The sequence below is a fragment of the Euphorbia lathyris genome, chromosome 3 (genome assembly GCF_963576675.1).
Source record: "Euphorbia lathyris chromosome 3, ddEupLath1.1, whole genome shotgun sequence".
NCBI lineage: Eukaryota > Viridiplantae > Streptophyta > Magnoliopsida > Malpighiales > Euphorbiaceae > Euphorbia > Euphorbia lathyris.
The window spans coordinates 75,263,119-75,279,682 of NC_088912.1; the positions used below are offsets into that span (position 1 = coordinate 75,263,119).

Consider the following 16,564-nt stretch of genomic DNA (forward strand, 5'->3'; position numbering starts at 1 on the left):
ACAATGCTGAGTGAAAATAAGCTTCCAAAGTATTTCCGGGGTGAAGCTGTCCACACAGCATGCTACATTCTCAATAGGGCTTTAGTTAGACCTATTCTTAAGAAAACCCCATATGAACTTTGGAAAGGAAGAAAGCCCAACATTGGCTACTTTTGTGCCTTTGGGAGTAAATGTTTTATACTCAACACAAAAGATAATCTTGCAAAATTTGATGCCAAAGCTGACGAAGCAATCTTTTTAGGGTACTCAACTAACAGCAAAGCATATAGGGTGTATAACAAACGAACTCAGGTTGTAGAAGAGTCTGTTCATATTGAGTTCGATGAAGCTGACGCTGCAGGAAAGTCAACTCAGCTCAATGAAGATGAACCAAGCTCAGCTTCCGCTGATCAAAATGGAGCCTCTGAGTCATCAGTACAAGGGCTGACCAAAGGTAAGCAAGAAATTGAAATAACCTTTGCTGACCAATCTATTCCTGCAGAGATTGTAGAAACACCTGTTCCAAATAACTCAACATTGCCCAAAGAAATAAAAATTCGAAGAGGACATTCGGAGAAGTCCATTCTTGATGCTGCTGACAACAAGTTGATGACAAGAGATCAGCTTAGGAAGTTTCTCAGCAATGTTGCCTTCGTCTCAATGCATGAGCCAAAGAATTTTGCTGATGTTGAGCACGATGAATATTGGATCAACGCTATGCAAGAAGAGCTTGATCAATTCACAAGAAATGAGGTATGGGATTTAGTACCTAAACCTAGGAATCAAAAGACCATAGGAACTAAGTGGGTCTTTAGAAATAAATTAGATGAGCAAGGTAACGTAGTCAGAAATAAAGCCCGACTTAGAAAAATCTAGAAAAAATATAGAAAATCCAAAAAAAATATAGCATTGGAGATACGCAGTGACATCTGATTAAAATAAAATATGTCTGGTATTAATGTAACCTCTGAGATGGTTTCGGAGTACGAAATTTTACTGGAACTTGGATTTTGAGTGTTTGATTAGATCGATCACTGAGGCATAATTATATTCATTATGGAAACCTGATGAAAATCTGTGTTCACGGTAGGGATGATCAAACAAACAAAAAAAAAAATCAATTTTAATGTCCGTTTACAACCATACAAAACCAAAAGATCCAAACTCCATTAGTTTACAAATCGGTCTTTTACCTTCCAATTTTAAAAGCTTGCCATGAGAATTCTCTTTGTTTTCATTCCTTCTCTTATCTCTTTCCTTTTTGTCTCCCTTTAATGATCGATTTAGAAGACAATATGGGTTACCTGACCTCAAACAAATCAAGTTACACTAATTGAAAAACTGAAGTCAGGTATAGAGAAATTAGAGTCAAGTACGGGAGTTGTATAAAACTTTCTCCAATATTCAATTGAATACCTCACACATACAAAATAGAGAAATGTAAACAATATAACCCAAACAAGCATAGGCATCCAACATCTAACACTAAGGGTTAGGATATGCTTACTTTGTTTTTTATTACACCATTGGATGGTGATGAACTTTGACAAAGTTAGATCATCCAATGGTAAAAAAAACAAAGTAAAGCTTACTTTGTCAAAAACAAAATAAGCATAGAAGGCACCCTAACACTAATAGGAACCTGGGCAAGAATAGAACACCAAATAGTAATAAAATATGAAGTTTTACACAATTTTAGAAAACTTTTAATGTGATATTTTGAAAAGTGCCATTACACAAACAAATTAGAAAGTTTATGAACTAGAAATGGAGAGATGTGCCAAGCCCATGCAATAGTGCAACACACAAACAACACTTGAAGATAAAGGACAATCCCCCTAAAAAAAATTAATTTAATATCGTGTGAGCCATTGGCTCACGTATCAGATATTAAACTGATAAGAACAGATACTACACTTGATCTTAGCCAAAAGGCCGAGAAAGGTATGTCTTGTATAACATCTAATTTCTTTATTTATATTGCAACCCTCCTCTTCCTCTTTATAATGTTAGCCGATGTGGGATTGGAAAAGACAAACTATAAACTTAGAGCCAAGCCAACGAGATGGTGTTTATATATCTCACTTCCTACCTTCAATCAGAAAAATGAGGATTCCGATGATGACTAATAATGGCGCACTGAAAAAGGAGATTAATTTCAAAATTATCCATTTTAAAGTCAATCCATTTTAAAAAAACAGAATTTTCAAGAATTCCGCCCTAAAATCAAACAAAATCCCGAATCGACTTCAATTTTCAACAATGAATTACAATTTGAAATTGAGAAAAGAGAAGATAAAATTTAAGCCAAGTTCATCGGCTGTTTATCATCCCAGTTGCTGGTTTTTGCAAAATTTAGAGAACCTATTGCTGATATGGAAAGAATGATTGAAGAAAATAATAGCAGTCTATATTGTTAAAGCAAGCAAAGCCCAAGCCCATAAATTAAACTTCAGAAACTTCAATCTTATTGAGATATTACTGATTCTTTCAAAATAAAAAAATAACTTTATACTGAGATTGCAGGGCTTTACCCTAAGGGAGCCCTTCCAGAAATTCTCCGAGGTCTAAGGTGTTCCCAGGCCAAGGAGGGGGTTTGGAAATAGTTTTCAACCAGCAATTAACGCGCCTCAGTTAGAACCTCACTAGCTGCGTCATTGCCCCAAGCGCAAAGATGCTTTGCATCTCTCTTGGACTCTGTTTTTATAATGCATATTTCGGACTACAGTAGCTTCAACAAACGATGTGGGATTGATAATTCTTATATATTCAGTCAATATCAATATTCCATCCACTGCTGCTTCGTCATCCTCCACTTTAAACTGATGCACAAATTATGTTTCAATCTGAATAATCACATTAAACATTTATATTTGCAAAACATCATAGCAAATTAAAAAACACAAAATCAGGGGTTTAAAGCATTTATATAGTCCCTGGTCTATAACAAATATTTTAGTTTGCCCCTGGTTCTATTTCTTTTGTGACATTGACCTCTTGATTTGTATGTATCCATTGAATTATTATTTTGTGGTATTCACCTCTGAATGTATAAAAATTAATTGTATGTGGTCCAATTTAGACCAAAAAAAAAAAAAAAAAAACTTATAAGGAGATCCGTTAAATGGTTATATTTGATTGATGATATTCATCAATCTGCTTGATGATATTCATCAATCTGCTTCATTGCCACAATTTTTATATAATATTTCACATTTGAAAAATCATGTGTTTCTCTGTTTCTACAATCTTGAAAAACATCCATTTTTCTCCACCCGATTAGCAATCATCTCATGCACAAGTTAACATCTCCTTACATATGTGTTGCTTTTCATCTAAATTGAATCAAACATGATTGACGATCACATATCTGAGAGTCAAACGGTTACAAAATAATAAATCATGAATCAAATGCAAACATTGTTGATATTTTAGGGATTAAATAATTACTTTAAGCCCAAAATTAAGTTGCAGTTGTTGTTTATGGAAGTGTAGACATGAATGAATTGAGAATCCTTTTGCAGGACTTTTCAGCATACAACTTTGTAGAATATGCATAATAATGTATGTGAACAATATTTTACGAGTAACGCTAATTTTCAATCTTATCACGCGTGGTTAGAGTGCGGTCGTACCAGAGAAATTATTTCTCAATTCAAAATGGACGGTTAAATTTATAGAATTGCGCGCCAAAACTTGAAATCTAAACGAGGCGATTGACGATGGACGTAAGGATTGAAAAAATCCCTCTTGGGTCTCTAGCGTCGTTATAGAAACTTTACTAGATAATTATTTTATTTAAGCTAATGCAATTAATTGAAAGACGGGTAAAATAAAAGAAATTAAAGATGCGAAATTGACACGAAATTTGGTAAAAAATTAGTATTTATTGATATAAATGTTGATGATTACAATTTACATGTGTTCAAAAAAAATAATGAAATTGATTACAATTGAAATATTTCTATATTAACATATACCTAATTCAATTGAATTAAGAAAACAAATGAATACATATGAATTGAAATGTAAAAAAAAAAAAATTGAAATTAAACGACAAACTCGGAACCACAATAGCTATCTCGGCTAGATGTTGAATTTGGTGTCTGCTAGAGATCCTCGGGCGTAGCGGTCGGTTGGCAAGAATGTGATTGATCTAGAAAATTCCTGATTTGTAGTAGGTAAGTATGGGACAGATCTGACCTCAATTTCGGAGGGACCGTAAGAAATGCTTACGTACATGGAATCAAGAAAACTAAAATGCTAAATTGAACTTCAGGAAGTCAAGAACAAATGTTTAGAAAGGGCCGAAGGCTGAAACGAAATTTTAATATACGAAAAAGGGCTTAGAAAAGTAATGGACGAATTATGGTAAAAGTTGGAAACAGAATGTCTTAAACAATTTGGGGTGTAAAGATTGGCTTGTAAATAGAGTTTCCGGACACGAAATTGGACGAATCAAAGGACTAAATTTAACCTCAAGAAGTCAGGAACAAATATGTATAAGAAATCGAAAGCAAAAACAGACGCTAAATAGATGAAATTGAGCTTAGAAAATCTGAAAAAAATTAATTTAGAAAGCGACTCTAGCTAATGAATTGAAGATTTTAGACATCGAAATGCTAAATTGAATGAAAATAACTTGAAAATAGACTATTAACGACTTGAATTGAAACTTAAAAAAGCTAGAAAAGAAAATTTGATGAGTTATTTTTTAAATTGACTCAATTTATCAAAAATAAAAATAAAATTATATAATTTTAAACATTAGAAATAAAATTACTCCTCACCTATAACATTAGAAGTATTTTTAGATCTTCAAAAACATTAGCACTAGAACTGATAAAGTCCCACTTAGTAAGAGTGAGACTTCCAAAAATAAGCGTATGCCACTAAAAAGCGGCAAACACACGGTATTCTTTAGTAAAAGGCGAAAGAATAGTTTGCTTTGTGTTTACCGCATGGCTCCGTGAATTGAACTGGCTCTTGGTTTTACATATATATACAAGCTGGAATCTAGAGCTCGTTGCTCCTTAAGCAGTGTGGGATATATATACTTGCTGCAATTCTGTTTTCCTACTACTGCTATATAGATTCTTCTCCTATTTCTTTTTCTTTTCCAACGAAATTATTTAACTTTTACCTACTCCAACACTGCTGTATATATATCATTCATTTATTGGTATAAAATTAATTTTTCAATTGGAAAATTCAGATCAATCAAATATTCACAATAATTCATTTTATCTTTCTATCAATCTATAATCTACTAATTTAAATTTACCAATTTCACAATGACAAAAATAGATATTTGTACTTCTTTCATTTTCATTGTGTTATGTTTGATATAGATTGATTTTCACAATCAAGCTTTTGTTTATGGCACTCTCTATAATATTTAAAGAATTAATAAAGTACTTAAAAAAAATTACCCTTAACATTGAAATAGTGCCGTTTTACCCTTCAGGTTGGTAAATTGGACTAATTCCAAGTATATAGATGTTTTGTGTTTTTCTCTTTTTGTAACTTTAAAATAAATTTATGGAAAATAAAAAAAATATAGTGTTGGAGATACGCAGTGATATCTAATTAAAATAAAATATGTCAGGAATTATTCTTGATTATTAAAAAAAATACATATAAAAAAAGGCGGCCCGGTCGCACTACGCGTCCTCGCTGAGCGAGGGTCCGGGGAGGGGTCCCACCACAAGGGTGTACTGGGACCTCTTGATCACACGACAACGTTTACCGTTGCGCCAAGGCTCGCCCTCTTAAAAAAAATTACATATATTTACTAAAAATGATAAAGAAGTAGTTTTGAAAAACTATTTGTAGAGAACACAATATTTGCAATTATTATCCTCATATACCGAGTAATATACGTTTGTTATTTCGTTCCAAAAGTTCTATAGAAAGTGGGATATTTAACAACAAAATACCATTATACTGGTGAAAATTTAGAAGATTATGATAATTACCTAAGTATTTTCGAAGTATATTCCAATAGAAGGAAAGATCGAATTTGATATTCTTAGAATCCTCGCAAGTGAAAGAATAGGAATTTTATCAATATAATTCTATTTTTATGAATTGAAAAGCTACTAAAGGTAATGAAAGTCTAGAAAATTATGATAATTACCCAAGTATCCTCAAATTGAATTCCAAAGTGAAGAATATTGATTTGCAATTTATTTGAGATGTTTTTTATTTTTTTGGCCTCCTCGGCTCTAATTACACTTGCAATTAGAGCCGAATGGTACAAATTTGTGTCGGTTATAGCCACGCCTCAACACGAAGAGAGTTTTCAGACTAAATTTGAAAAATGAAAGGGTGAGAAGATACACTTGTTGGGACGAGCATAAACCAAACACTTTGCTAAAGGATTGTCTCCGTCTAAACAATGATAAGAAACCCTCGAAGGGAGAAAATGATAGAGATTATAAAGACAAGGACTAGCAGAAGCAACATGAGCAAAGTGGTAAGGCTTCTATCCTCTTTAACGCTCCTTGAAATGAGGTTTTATATTAGGTAGAAAATAATAAACTACGTACCTAGCACCCTAGTAAGCTAAAGAAGACATCGAAGCGTAGTAATGAGACCTAACGTGATTTCTATAAGAGCGAGGGCCATAATATAGAGAATTGTAGGCAACTGATTTTAGAGCTTGAAAAGATGGTCAAAAGCAGCAAGTTGGACCACTTGCTAAAAAGTATAAAGAAGGCTCTCAAAGGGAGAAGAAAGTGAAGGAAAAAATATCAAAGGGCTTTATCAATGTGATAGTAGGAGGATCCAGTCCTAAGTGAAAGAGGGTGATAGCCAGTCTCGAGAAAGTACAAGAAACTCGGTGTGACTTATACTTGGGAAATATGAAGAATAAGCCGGATCAATGGCATGATGATGCCTTGGTTATTCACATAATGATTGCAAACTTCAGGGTTCAAATAAGCCGAATTCTTGATCGTAGACAATGAGGCCAAAATGGAGGACCGAAGCCGAATTCGGAAGTAGCTAATGAGGCCAACATGAGAAAAAAAAGTTGGACATGGCTGAAGAGAGGTGGCATTGAACGAAGATAAAAATGGAGGCCTAAAGGCACAGAATGAAAGCAAACTATGACAAAATGCAAGGCCTAGGCAATTATAGGAAAGAGACTTGGTTCCTCGCAACATCGAGGTATCCTTGTTGATCAATGAGAAGGGAAGATGGAAAAGACCTTTCTATGTAGCTGAGGCATACCTACCGACAGAAGCAAATGAATGTCAGTGCTAAAGACTTGGAATGCAATTGCTTTATGCAAGTATTAAAAATAGGCCAACAAAGCTTAAGACATGGTTAAGGTCTAGTTGTTATTTTCAAATTACTTATGTTATTCTATACATAAGAAAATGAAAACATCATAACTTATTGCCATAAGCAAACATGATGTAACTTTTTGCCATTCGACAATGAGAGGATTATAACTGAAATTTCTTTATCATATTCAGCATTTTCTTGAGTTGTCTTTCAAAATTCGTTAATCAATTACATTAACAGTTAATCCTATGTTTATTATAAGGATTATGTTTATTATAAGGATTTCGATCAAAGGTCTTAACTTAAATAAATTCCAAGACCACACTCCCTTAAAAAATCTCTAGATAACCCATCATAAATTACGAAAATGATCATTCGATTTTAAATCATCAACTTCACCTCACAATTTAAAGGGGAATCCATAATGAGTAAAGGAAAATTGCTACATAAAAGATTTTAGCTTCGAATCAAAGCCAAAAATTTATAAATAAATTAAAATAACTAAATATCAAATGAAAAGTCACATTGTTTCTTAGAAATTACCTTTAGAGTGTGCCACCAGTGCGATTTGAGTTTGTTCCGTCAAAATCCTCTTGGTTCTGAAATCGAATCCAGAGCACGTCCTTGCCCCAGTCTGCGAAGGAAAATGCAGTGTTTCGGGGTTTTTTAGAAAAATCTAGAAAAAAATATAGAAAATCCAAAAAAAATTATAGTGTCGGAGATACGCAGTGATATCTGATTAAAATAAAACATGTCTGGTATTAATGTAACCTCTGAGATGGTTTCGGAGTACGAAATTTTACTGGAACTTGGATTTTGGGTCGTTTGATTAGATCGATCGCTGAGGCATAATTTATATTCATCATGGAAACCCGTTGAAAATACATGCTCACGGTAGGGGATGATCAAACAAACAAAAAACAATTTTAATTATTTTAATGTCCGTTTATAACCATAAAAAACCAAAAGGTTCAAAGTCGATTTGTTTACAAATCGGTCTTTTACCTTCCAATTTTAAAAGCTCGCCGTTTGGGAATTCTCTTTGTTTCATTCCTTCTCTTAGCTCTTTCCTTTTTGTCTCTCTTTAGTTACTGATTTAGAAGACAATATGGGTTACCTGTCCTCAAACAAACCAAGTTACACCAATTGAAAACCGAAGTCAAGTATAGAGAAACTAGAGTCAAGTATAGAGGGATATATAAAACTTCCACCAATGTTCAATTGAATACCTCACACATACAAAATAGAGAAATGTGAACAATATAACCCAAATCCAACATCTAAGTAGATAATAGAAAACATATCCAAGTCCAAAACAGAGACACCAATAAGGATCATGACCAGAGTTGGTTAAGGGTTAGAAACCCTAAAACAAGTAACATTAATAGGAACCTAGGCAAGAATAGAACACCAAATAGTAATTAAAAGTGAAGTTTTACACAATTTTAGAAAACTTTTAGTGTGATATTTTGAAAAGTGCCATTACACAAACAAAATAGAAAGTTTATGAACTATAAATGGAGGGGTGTACCAAGCCTAAATAGTGCAACACGCAAGCGACACTTGAAGATCCCAGTAGCAAGCTACTGTAATGGACAATCCCCCTAAAAAATTTAATTTAATATCGTGTGAGCCATTGGCTCACGTATCAGATATTAAACTGATAAGATCAGATACTACACTTGATCTTAGCCAAAAGGCCGAGAAAGGTATGCCTTCTATAACATCTAATTTCTTTATTTATATTGCAACCCTCCTCTTCCTCTTTATAATGTTAGCCGACGTGGGATTGGAAAAGACAAACTATAAACTTAGAGCCAAGCCAAAGAGATGGCGTTTATATATCTCATTTCCTACCTTCAATCAGAAAAATGAGGATTCCGATGATGACTAATTGCTCCAATCAATGGTAATGGCGCACTGAAAAAGGAGATTAATTTCAAAATTATCCATTTTAAAGTCAATCGAACTGATATGATATGAGAGCATTTCTCCAAAATTAACCATTCATATAAAAGGCTTAATACATCATTTGCCCCTTGAACTTGTCCGAAATAGTTGATTGGCCCCCTGAATTTTCAAAGTGTCTCGATAACTCCCTGAACTTGCATAAAATGTTTAGTTAGCCCTCTGAACTTGCGTAAAACGTAATCAATTGATCACTCGATTGCAAAAAAAGTAAGTTAAATGCGGAAGATGTATTCCACGTGTCTTAGAATGTTATTACATAGTAAAAATGAAGTTATTATTTGCTCAACTACAAACCTTGTATTCTCTAATATTATAACCGCAATATCCCGATTTTGATTGTTTTACATTTTTTTTAAGATGGATGCAATATATTTTCCGTATTTAACTTACTTTTTTTTGCAACCGAGTGATCAATTGATTACGTTTTACGTAAATTCAGATGGCAGGAAGCTATCGAGACATTTTGAAAGTTCAGAAGACCAATCAACCATTTTGAACAAATTCCCAGAGAGCAAATGATGTATTAAGCCCATATAAAAAAAGTTGAACATTTCACGAAATTACATTTGTATGATCTAAATGGAGTAATGGCCTAATTACTTTAAAAAATGATACCAGATATTAAAAAATTTAGCACTGTAACTGATAAAGTCCCACTTAGTAAAAGTGAGACTTCCAAAAATAAGCGTATGCCACTAAAAAGCGGCAAACACACGGTATTCTTTAGTAAAAGGCGAAAGAATAGTTCGCTTTGTGTTTACCGCATGGCTCCGTGACTTCAACTGACTCATGGTTTTACATATATATACAAGCTGGAATCTAGAGCTCGTTGCTCTTTAAGCGGTGTGGGATATATCATAATATATATACTTGCTGCAATTCTGCTTTCCTACTACTGCTATGTAGATTCTTCTCCTATTTCCTTTTTCTTTTCCAACAAAATTATTAACTTTTAGCTACTCCAACACTGCTATATATATCATTCATTTATTGGTATACTATTAATATTTCAATTGGAAAATTCAGATCAATCAAATACTCACGATAATTAATTTTATCTATCTATAATCTACTAATTTAAATTTACAAATTTCACAATGACATAAATAAATATTTGTACTTCTTTCATTATGTTATGTTTGCAGTATTACATTATTTATTGAGCTCAATTAGGACAAAACATAACCAGATTGAATCAAAACAGAAAAAAATTTCAATGCCCCCCCCCCCAAAAAAAAACCTAAAACATTCCAATTATTTTACTTGTTAATCATCATCCCCATAATAACTTCATAAACCTTGTAAGGATCAGAAATAGAGTTAGACACAGTCTCTTTCTCCAAACATCTAGTAGCCCACTCCATAAGCTTAGGACACTCAACCATCATACTAAAGTCACCCAACTTTTCAAAAGTGTAAAAAAAGAAATAGAATGGAATAAAAGCAACATCTACATATCCAAAACATTCTCCTCCAAAATATGCCTTATCTCCAAGCTCTCTTTCCAGTGTTTGAAGGCTCTCAATCAGATTCTTTTTAGCCGTTTCTTTTACTTCTCCTTCACTTGTCCATAACATCTTCCCATTTGGGTATATCTGCAACACATAAATCCCCAATTGTATGAGTTAATAATAATTCTAGAAATTTGAGAAATTGTTTAATTTAATTTTACCTTCTTGTCAATGTAGTCAGCCCAAAACCTGGATTGAGCTCGTTGATATGGATCAGAGGGTAAAAGAGGGGATTTATGAGTCCAAACCTCATCAATATACTGAATAATGATCATTGATTCACAAACTGGGTTCCCATTATGGATGAACACAGGGATTTGCTTATTAACAGGGTTCATCTGAAGAAGAAGAGGGCTCTTGTTTCTTAAATCTTCTTCTTTGAGTTGATACTTGATTTCCTTCTCTGCTAGGGCTATTTTCACTCTCTCTGCAAAACAACTTATGCTTGAAGCTATCAGAATTACTTCATCTGCCATGTCTGCTCAGGCTCAGCTGGTGGAGATTGTCTTTGATGGGGGAAATAGGGGGTTTTAAGTAGGTGGAGAGGAAGTTGCAGAGTTATTTATTAACCCATGTTCAAATGATTCTAGGGGCTTCTGAAATTCGTCATTGCTTGCATCAGTATCATTGAATTTTTTTGATTGGTTGGAATATTGTCGAACCTTGTCCATGCTTTTTTAATACGTGGATATTATTAGTCAAAGCGTTGAAATGCTAAAAGTTATTACTATTGCGTAGGGATCCTCTAGAGTTGAAATACTTCTCTAATCTTCTATTATCGTTTTCGTGATGTGATTTTATAACAAATGTTGAATTCAGAGTAGGGGTGTGTACGGGAGCTTTTCGACCGTCGGAACCACCATAATTATGGGTAGTTTATCTTTCTGTTTCTATAAAATTTAACGACTATGATATTAAATTGATGATTTAATTAAATTTTAATAAATTGGATATCTGACTTAGAACTTTAATTAAATATTTGATAAATTAATCTGATCAGGGACGGTTCCGGTCTCTCTATCTCTAAGAAATATTAATCACGTACTGGTTTAACACTTCCAAGATGGTCCGAGAAGTGTTAGGTCTTTCCTAAATCTAAATTTCTATTTTTTATTTTGCCTATTAGGCCCCTCTAAATTTAAATTTCTATTTTTTTTTTCTTGTTAGGCTATCTCAAATCCAAATTTATAATTTTTTTCTTGTTAGGGTCTCCCTAAATCCAAATTTTTTATTAAACACAATTTTTTTACATGTTAAGAATCTTAGACATAATCTAACTTAGGCCCCGTTTGTTTGGGGGAAAATATTGTGTTCTGGAAAATTTTATGCAGGAAAAATATTGTGCAGGAAAATAAAATATTTTTCTGTGTTTGGCAACAACACTAGAAAATATTTTCCGGTGTTTGGTTACAACACTGTAAAATATTTTCCAACCACTAAATATAGATTTTCTATATTTTTTTATTTTCAATTGTATATATAAAACACAAAAAATAGATCCACATGTATTAAGCACAAATTAAGCACCAAATGAATAGAATCGCAAAAAAAAAATGGAATAGAAATGTGAAAAACACGAAAACGTTAAAAAAAACGTGAAAAGATGTGGAAAAAAATGAAAAGATGGAAAAAAAGTGGAAAAATACGAAGATGTGAAAAAAAATTAATGTTAAAAACACAAAAAACGGTTTTTCACATTTTCATATTTTTGTACGTTTTCTTGTGTTATTAACGTTATTGTGTTTTTTTTGCATTTGTCTTCATTTTTTCGTGTTTTCACGTTTAGTTTTTCAGTTTTTCCCTTTTTCACGTTTTCTTTTTTTCGCGTTTTTTATTTTCGCATTTTGTTACTTTTTCGTCTTATTCACATTTTTTCATGTTTTTCGTATTTTTCACGTTTTTGTGTTTTTACGTCGTGTTTTGTTTGCATTTTTCGTCTTTTCATGTTTATCGCGTTTTTCACGTATTATCACGTTTTTGTGTTTTGGCATTTTTTGCGTTTTCGTGTTTTTCGTATTTTTTTTTACGTTTTCGTGTTTTTTGTATTTTTCACATTTTTGTATATTTCGTGTTTTATCACTTTTTCACATTTTTCATGTTTTGTGATTTTTCAAGTTTTTGCGTTTTAGCATTTTTCGAGTTTTTCGTATTTTTTTACGTTTTCGTGTTTTTTTGTATTTTTCACGTTTTTGTATATTTCGTGCTTTGTCACTTTTTCACGTTGTTCATGTTTTGTGATTTCAAGTGTTTGTTTTTTTGCGTTTTTGTGTTTTTCGTGTTTGTTCACATTTTCATGTTTTTTACGGGGTTTTTTTTCATATTCTTGTGTTTTGTAACGTTTTCACATTGTTCATGTTTTTTCGTGTTTCATATTTTTTGTATTTTTACATTTTTTAACGTTTTCACCATTTTTTCTAAACGCATATGTTTTGGGGAAAATGTTTTACCCTTTTGAAAAGGGTAAAACTTTTCCCTTATTTCTTCTTTCATTTTCCATTGACTTACCACTTATTTTCATTTGACTTATTTTCCTGCCTAAACAAACACTGGAAAATTGGAAAAATATTTTTCTGCAGAATATTTTCCCCCACACAAACAGGGTACATTTTAAGAAGTTTTACAATATTTAAAAACTGATTCTTGACCATTCAGATTATAACATGTATATATATGAAAACAATTTGAGCAAATTCAATTTAACAAAAAAAAAATACGCATGTATGTGTACAATCGACCCTCCCAACCGACCAATCTTATATTCGTCACTGATTGAGAAAATATGAGAGGAGAAGACACATAAATCATTATTGAATGTTAAGAGTGATAAGGTTTCCTATATAAAACCTCAGTTACAATAGTAATATTTAAAACTAATGGTAACAGCGACTGATATGAGGAATAGTTATACCTAGTATGAGAAATGGTATCAAAAGGACCCCACATATCATGTACCAATTGAAAAATTATAGTAGTCTTAGAGCAAGTCTAATGGATGTTATATGCATGTTACTTCAAGGATTTGGAAACACCCAACTACAATATCATCTGTTACTTCTTTGTTACAAAATTAAGCAAGTTACCAACTGTGGTAACAAAGAAAAAATAAAATGAAAAATTATAATAATGTGGGAAGTTAAGGCCATGCATGGCAATTTGTGCACCTCAAATGGCGCATGCAATACACGCACCATATGAGGTGCGTGAATTGCCCTTTTGTGGCCTTGAAAATGGCAGACAGATTGTCTGCTATACTCTCTCACCTTCTATTTTAATTGTTTTTGGGAAGCTGTTTCAAATTTTCTCTTTTTAATTTCAATTCTGTTGCATCACATTGCTGTTCAACAGATTTGTGGTAAAAAAATATTTCTTTTTTAATTAAAAAACTATGTAAATAATGGATCCTACCAAATAGTGTAGGAACAAAGAAATATACTGGATGTTTTCTTTTTCTGTCTTAAATGGTGATGTGGCACTCAATTGTAATATAGGAGAGTTATAATCACTACACTTTCTCCTAGTACAATCATTTCATTTTGGGTTAATTACAAAAAACTACCCTGTGGTTTCGCCGATTTGCGATATGGTACCTGTGGTATTTTTTGTTACAAACAGGTACTCGTGGTTGTCACCGTTATACAAATAAAGGAAACGGCCCAAATTCTGTTAAAAAGCTGACGTGGTATAGGGGTAATTTAGGAAATTCGATTTTTTTTATTTTTTTTATTTTTTTCTCTCTCTCCTCTTTCTCTATCCTTCTTCATCGTTTGATTCTTCTTCTTCTTCTTCTTCTTCTCCCTTTTCTTCTTCTTCCCCCCCTCCCCCTCCTCCTCCTCCTCCTCTCTTTTCTTCTTCTTCCTCCTCTTCTCTTCTCTTCTTCTTCCTATTTTTTTCTTTTTCTTCTATTTTTTTTAATTCTGAAAAATTCCAGAAATCTGAGAAAAAGGTGCGTTTACGCTCAAAGAAGAAGCTGGTTTTCGTGGCGGTGCACCGGTGGTGGTCCGGTGGCCGTCGTTGTTGGTGATATTTTAACCAAAGATCAGATCAGTTATGGCATGTAGTTCTTCCTTTTCTGTTATCATATTGTTTCTCTTCATTCTCTCTATTTCAAGTTTGTTCTAATTTTCTGTGTTTTTCTGGATTCCGCCATGGAAGTTGAAACAAAAAGCTTGGGAGTTTGTTATTTTTTGTTTTTAGATGTTCATGATTGAGAGTTTCTTGCTATTTGAGCATGATTCTTATAATTTTGTGTGTTTTAATGGTGAGTTTTGTGTTTTGAGTTGCAAATTTGTTGCGTCTTGATGATGTTTGATTAAATGCTTCTGTGAAATTCTTTGTTTGTTTCAGATTCATTAGTGAGAATACAGAGTAATGGAATTGGGATAAACTACAGCCAAATCGCCAACAATCTTCCATCTCCATCACAGGTTGTTGTTCTTCTTCAATATCTAAACATTACAAGGGTAAAACATAAAATGGAAGATGAAGAGAAGAAAAAAAAAGAAGAAAAGAAAGGAAGAAGAGGAAAAAATGGAGGAAGAAGAATTAAAGAAAGAAAGAAGAAGATGAGGAAATGGAGGAAGAAGACGAGGAAATGGAAGAACCAAGGAGAATGGAGGAAGAAGATGAAGTCAACCCAAGAATTAAGAAGAAGAAAAAAGTCAAAATTTATCTTTCCCAAATTGCCCCTGTGATTTAACAGAATTTGGGCCGTTTCCTTTATTTGTATAACGGTGACAACCACGAGTACCTGTTTGTAACAAAAAATACCACAGGTACCACATCGCAAATCGGCGAAACCACAGGGTAGTTTTTTGTAATTAACCCTTTCATTTTTTACAAAGGACAAATGACAATTTACTAAGTAAACTAATTTTTTAAACAAGAATATGGCCTAATCTAATGTGCCATCAGAAAAATAATTAGATTGAGCAACAATATTTACATCAGTCTGCTCTAACTTTGATTTCACAATTCTATCAAAGTGCATGAAATAGAGATCTATTGTAGAGAATAGTAGAGAAAGAATAGATATGCTGATTGATCAGGTGTGTACTTATACAGATTACAAACAAAGAAAATGTCGTAGATTTTGTTATAAACAGAAGCTATAAAACAATGAAACTACTTCCTATAATATGAATAAATATATAACAATATTAATAAGATATATATTAAGAACAAATCTAAGGCTTGACTGTGGGTCAATCCTGATCACGCCCCCTCAAAATGATCGGCCAACAAGAGAGACCAATTTTACGAACCAACGTGCTAAATGTAGCTCGGGAAGTGGCTTCATGAGTGCATCGGCAAGCTGGTCATTTGTAAAGATATAAGTCACCCTTAGTAAGCATTGGTGAACATTTTCTCGTAAGAAATGATAGTCCAAACCTAGGTGTTTCATTTCGACTAAAAAACTAGGTTGACACTAATATAAGTTGCACCAGCATTGTTGTTGTGTGGAATTAGCGAAAGATAAATAATAAACAACAATCGAAAAACACAGATTTACGTGGTTCACCAACGTTGTGTTGGCTAGTCCACGGGAAGAAGGAGAATAGTATTATTAGGAGGCAGAAAATCAGATTACATGATTAGGTTTATATAATGGGGTATTTATAATACCCAATCTAACCTAATCCAACTAGGAACCCATGATCCTAATCCTACTAGGAACCCATGAACCCACAATGTCCCCACGATTCCGAATCCAAGTAGAAATCTGAAACACAATATTACTCTGAATAGGAAACAAGATATAGTGATTCAAGGCATTACGACAAATCTCCACCTTGATTTAAATCCTCCTGAAA

General features: G+C 33.0%; 1 protein-coding gene, 4 non-coding genes and 1 pseudogene across 5 annotated transcripts; all 6 read right to left on the bottom strand.

Moving 5' to 3' along the window:
• Nucleotides 1-1,749: 1,749 nt before the first annotated feature.
• On the bottom strand, nt 1,750-1,927 carry LOC136225103 (U2 spliceosomal RNA; annotated as a pseudogene).
• Nucleotides 1,928-2,505: 578 nt separating this feature from the next.
• Nucleotides 2,506-2,655, bottom strand: LOC136225304 (U4 spliceosomal RNA). Its single transcript, XR_010687026.1, has one exon. It is a non-coding gene; the product is annotated as a U4 spliceosomal RNA (small nuclear RNA).
• Nucleotides 2,656-4,825: 2,170 nt separating this feature from the next.
• Nucleotides 4,826-4,946, bottom strand: LOC136225332 (U5 spliceosomal RNA). The gene has a single exon (XR_010687051.1). It is a non-coding gene; the product is annotated as a U5 spliceosomal RNA (small nuclear RNA).
• Nucleotides 4,947-8,792: 3,846 nt separating this feature from the next.
• Nucleotides 8,793-8,985, bottom strand: LOC136225090 (U2 spliceosomal RNA). Its single transcript, XR_010686828.1, has one exon. It is a non-coding gene; the product is annotated as a U2 spliceosomal RNA (small nuclear RNA).
• A 909-nt stretch (nt 8,986-9,894) lies between these two features.
• LOC136225329 (U5 spliceosomal RNA) lies at nt 9,895-10,013 on the bottom strand. The gene has a single exon (XR_010687048.1). It is a non-coding gene; the product is annotated as a U5 spliceosomal RNA (small nuclear RNA).
• Nucleotides 10,014-10,341: 328 nt separating this feature from the next.
• LOC136221597 (probable glutathione S-transferase) lies at nt 10,342-11,294 on the bottom strand. The gene is made up of 2 exons (XM_066008984.1): nt 10,916-11,294; nt 10,342-10,838 (listed from the first exon to the last, which is right to left on the bottom strand). The coding sequence occupies exons 1-2, from the start codon at nt 11,228-11,230 to the stop codon at nt 10,503-10,505; spliced, it is 651 nt and encodes a 216-aa protein (XP_065865056.1). The 5' UTR covers nt 11,231-11,294; the 3' UTR covers nt 10,342-10,502.
• Nucleotides 11,295-16,564: the final 5,270 nt, after the last annotated feature.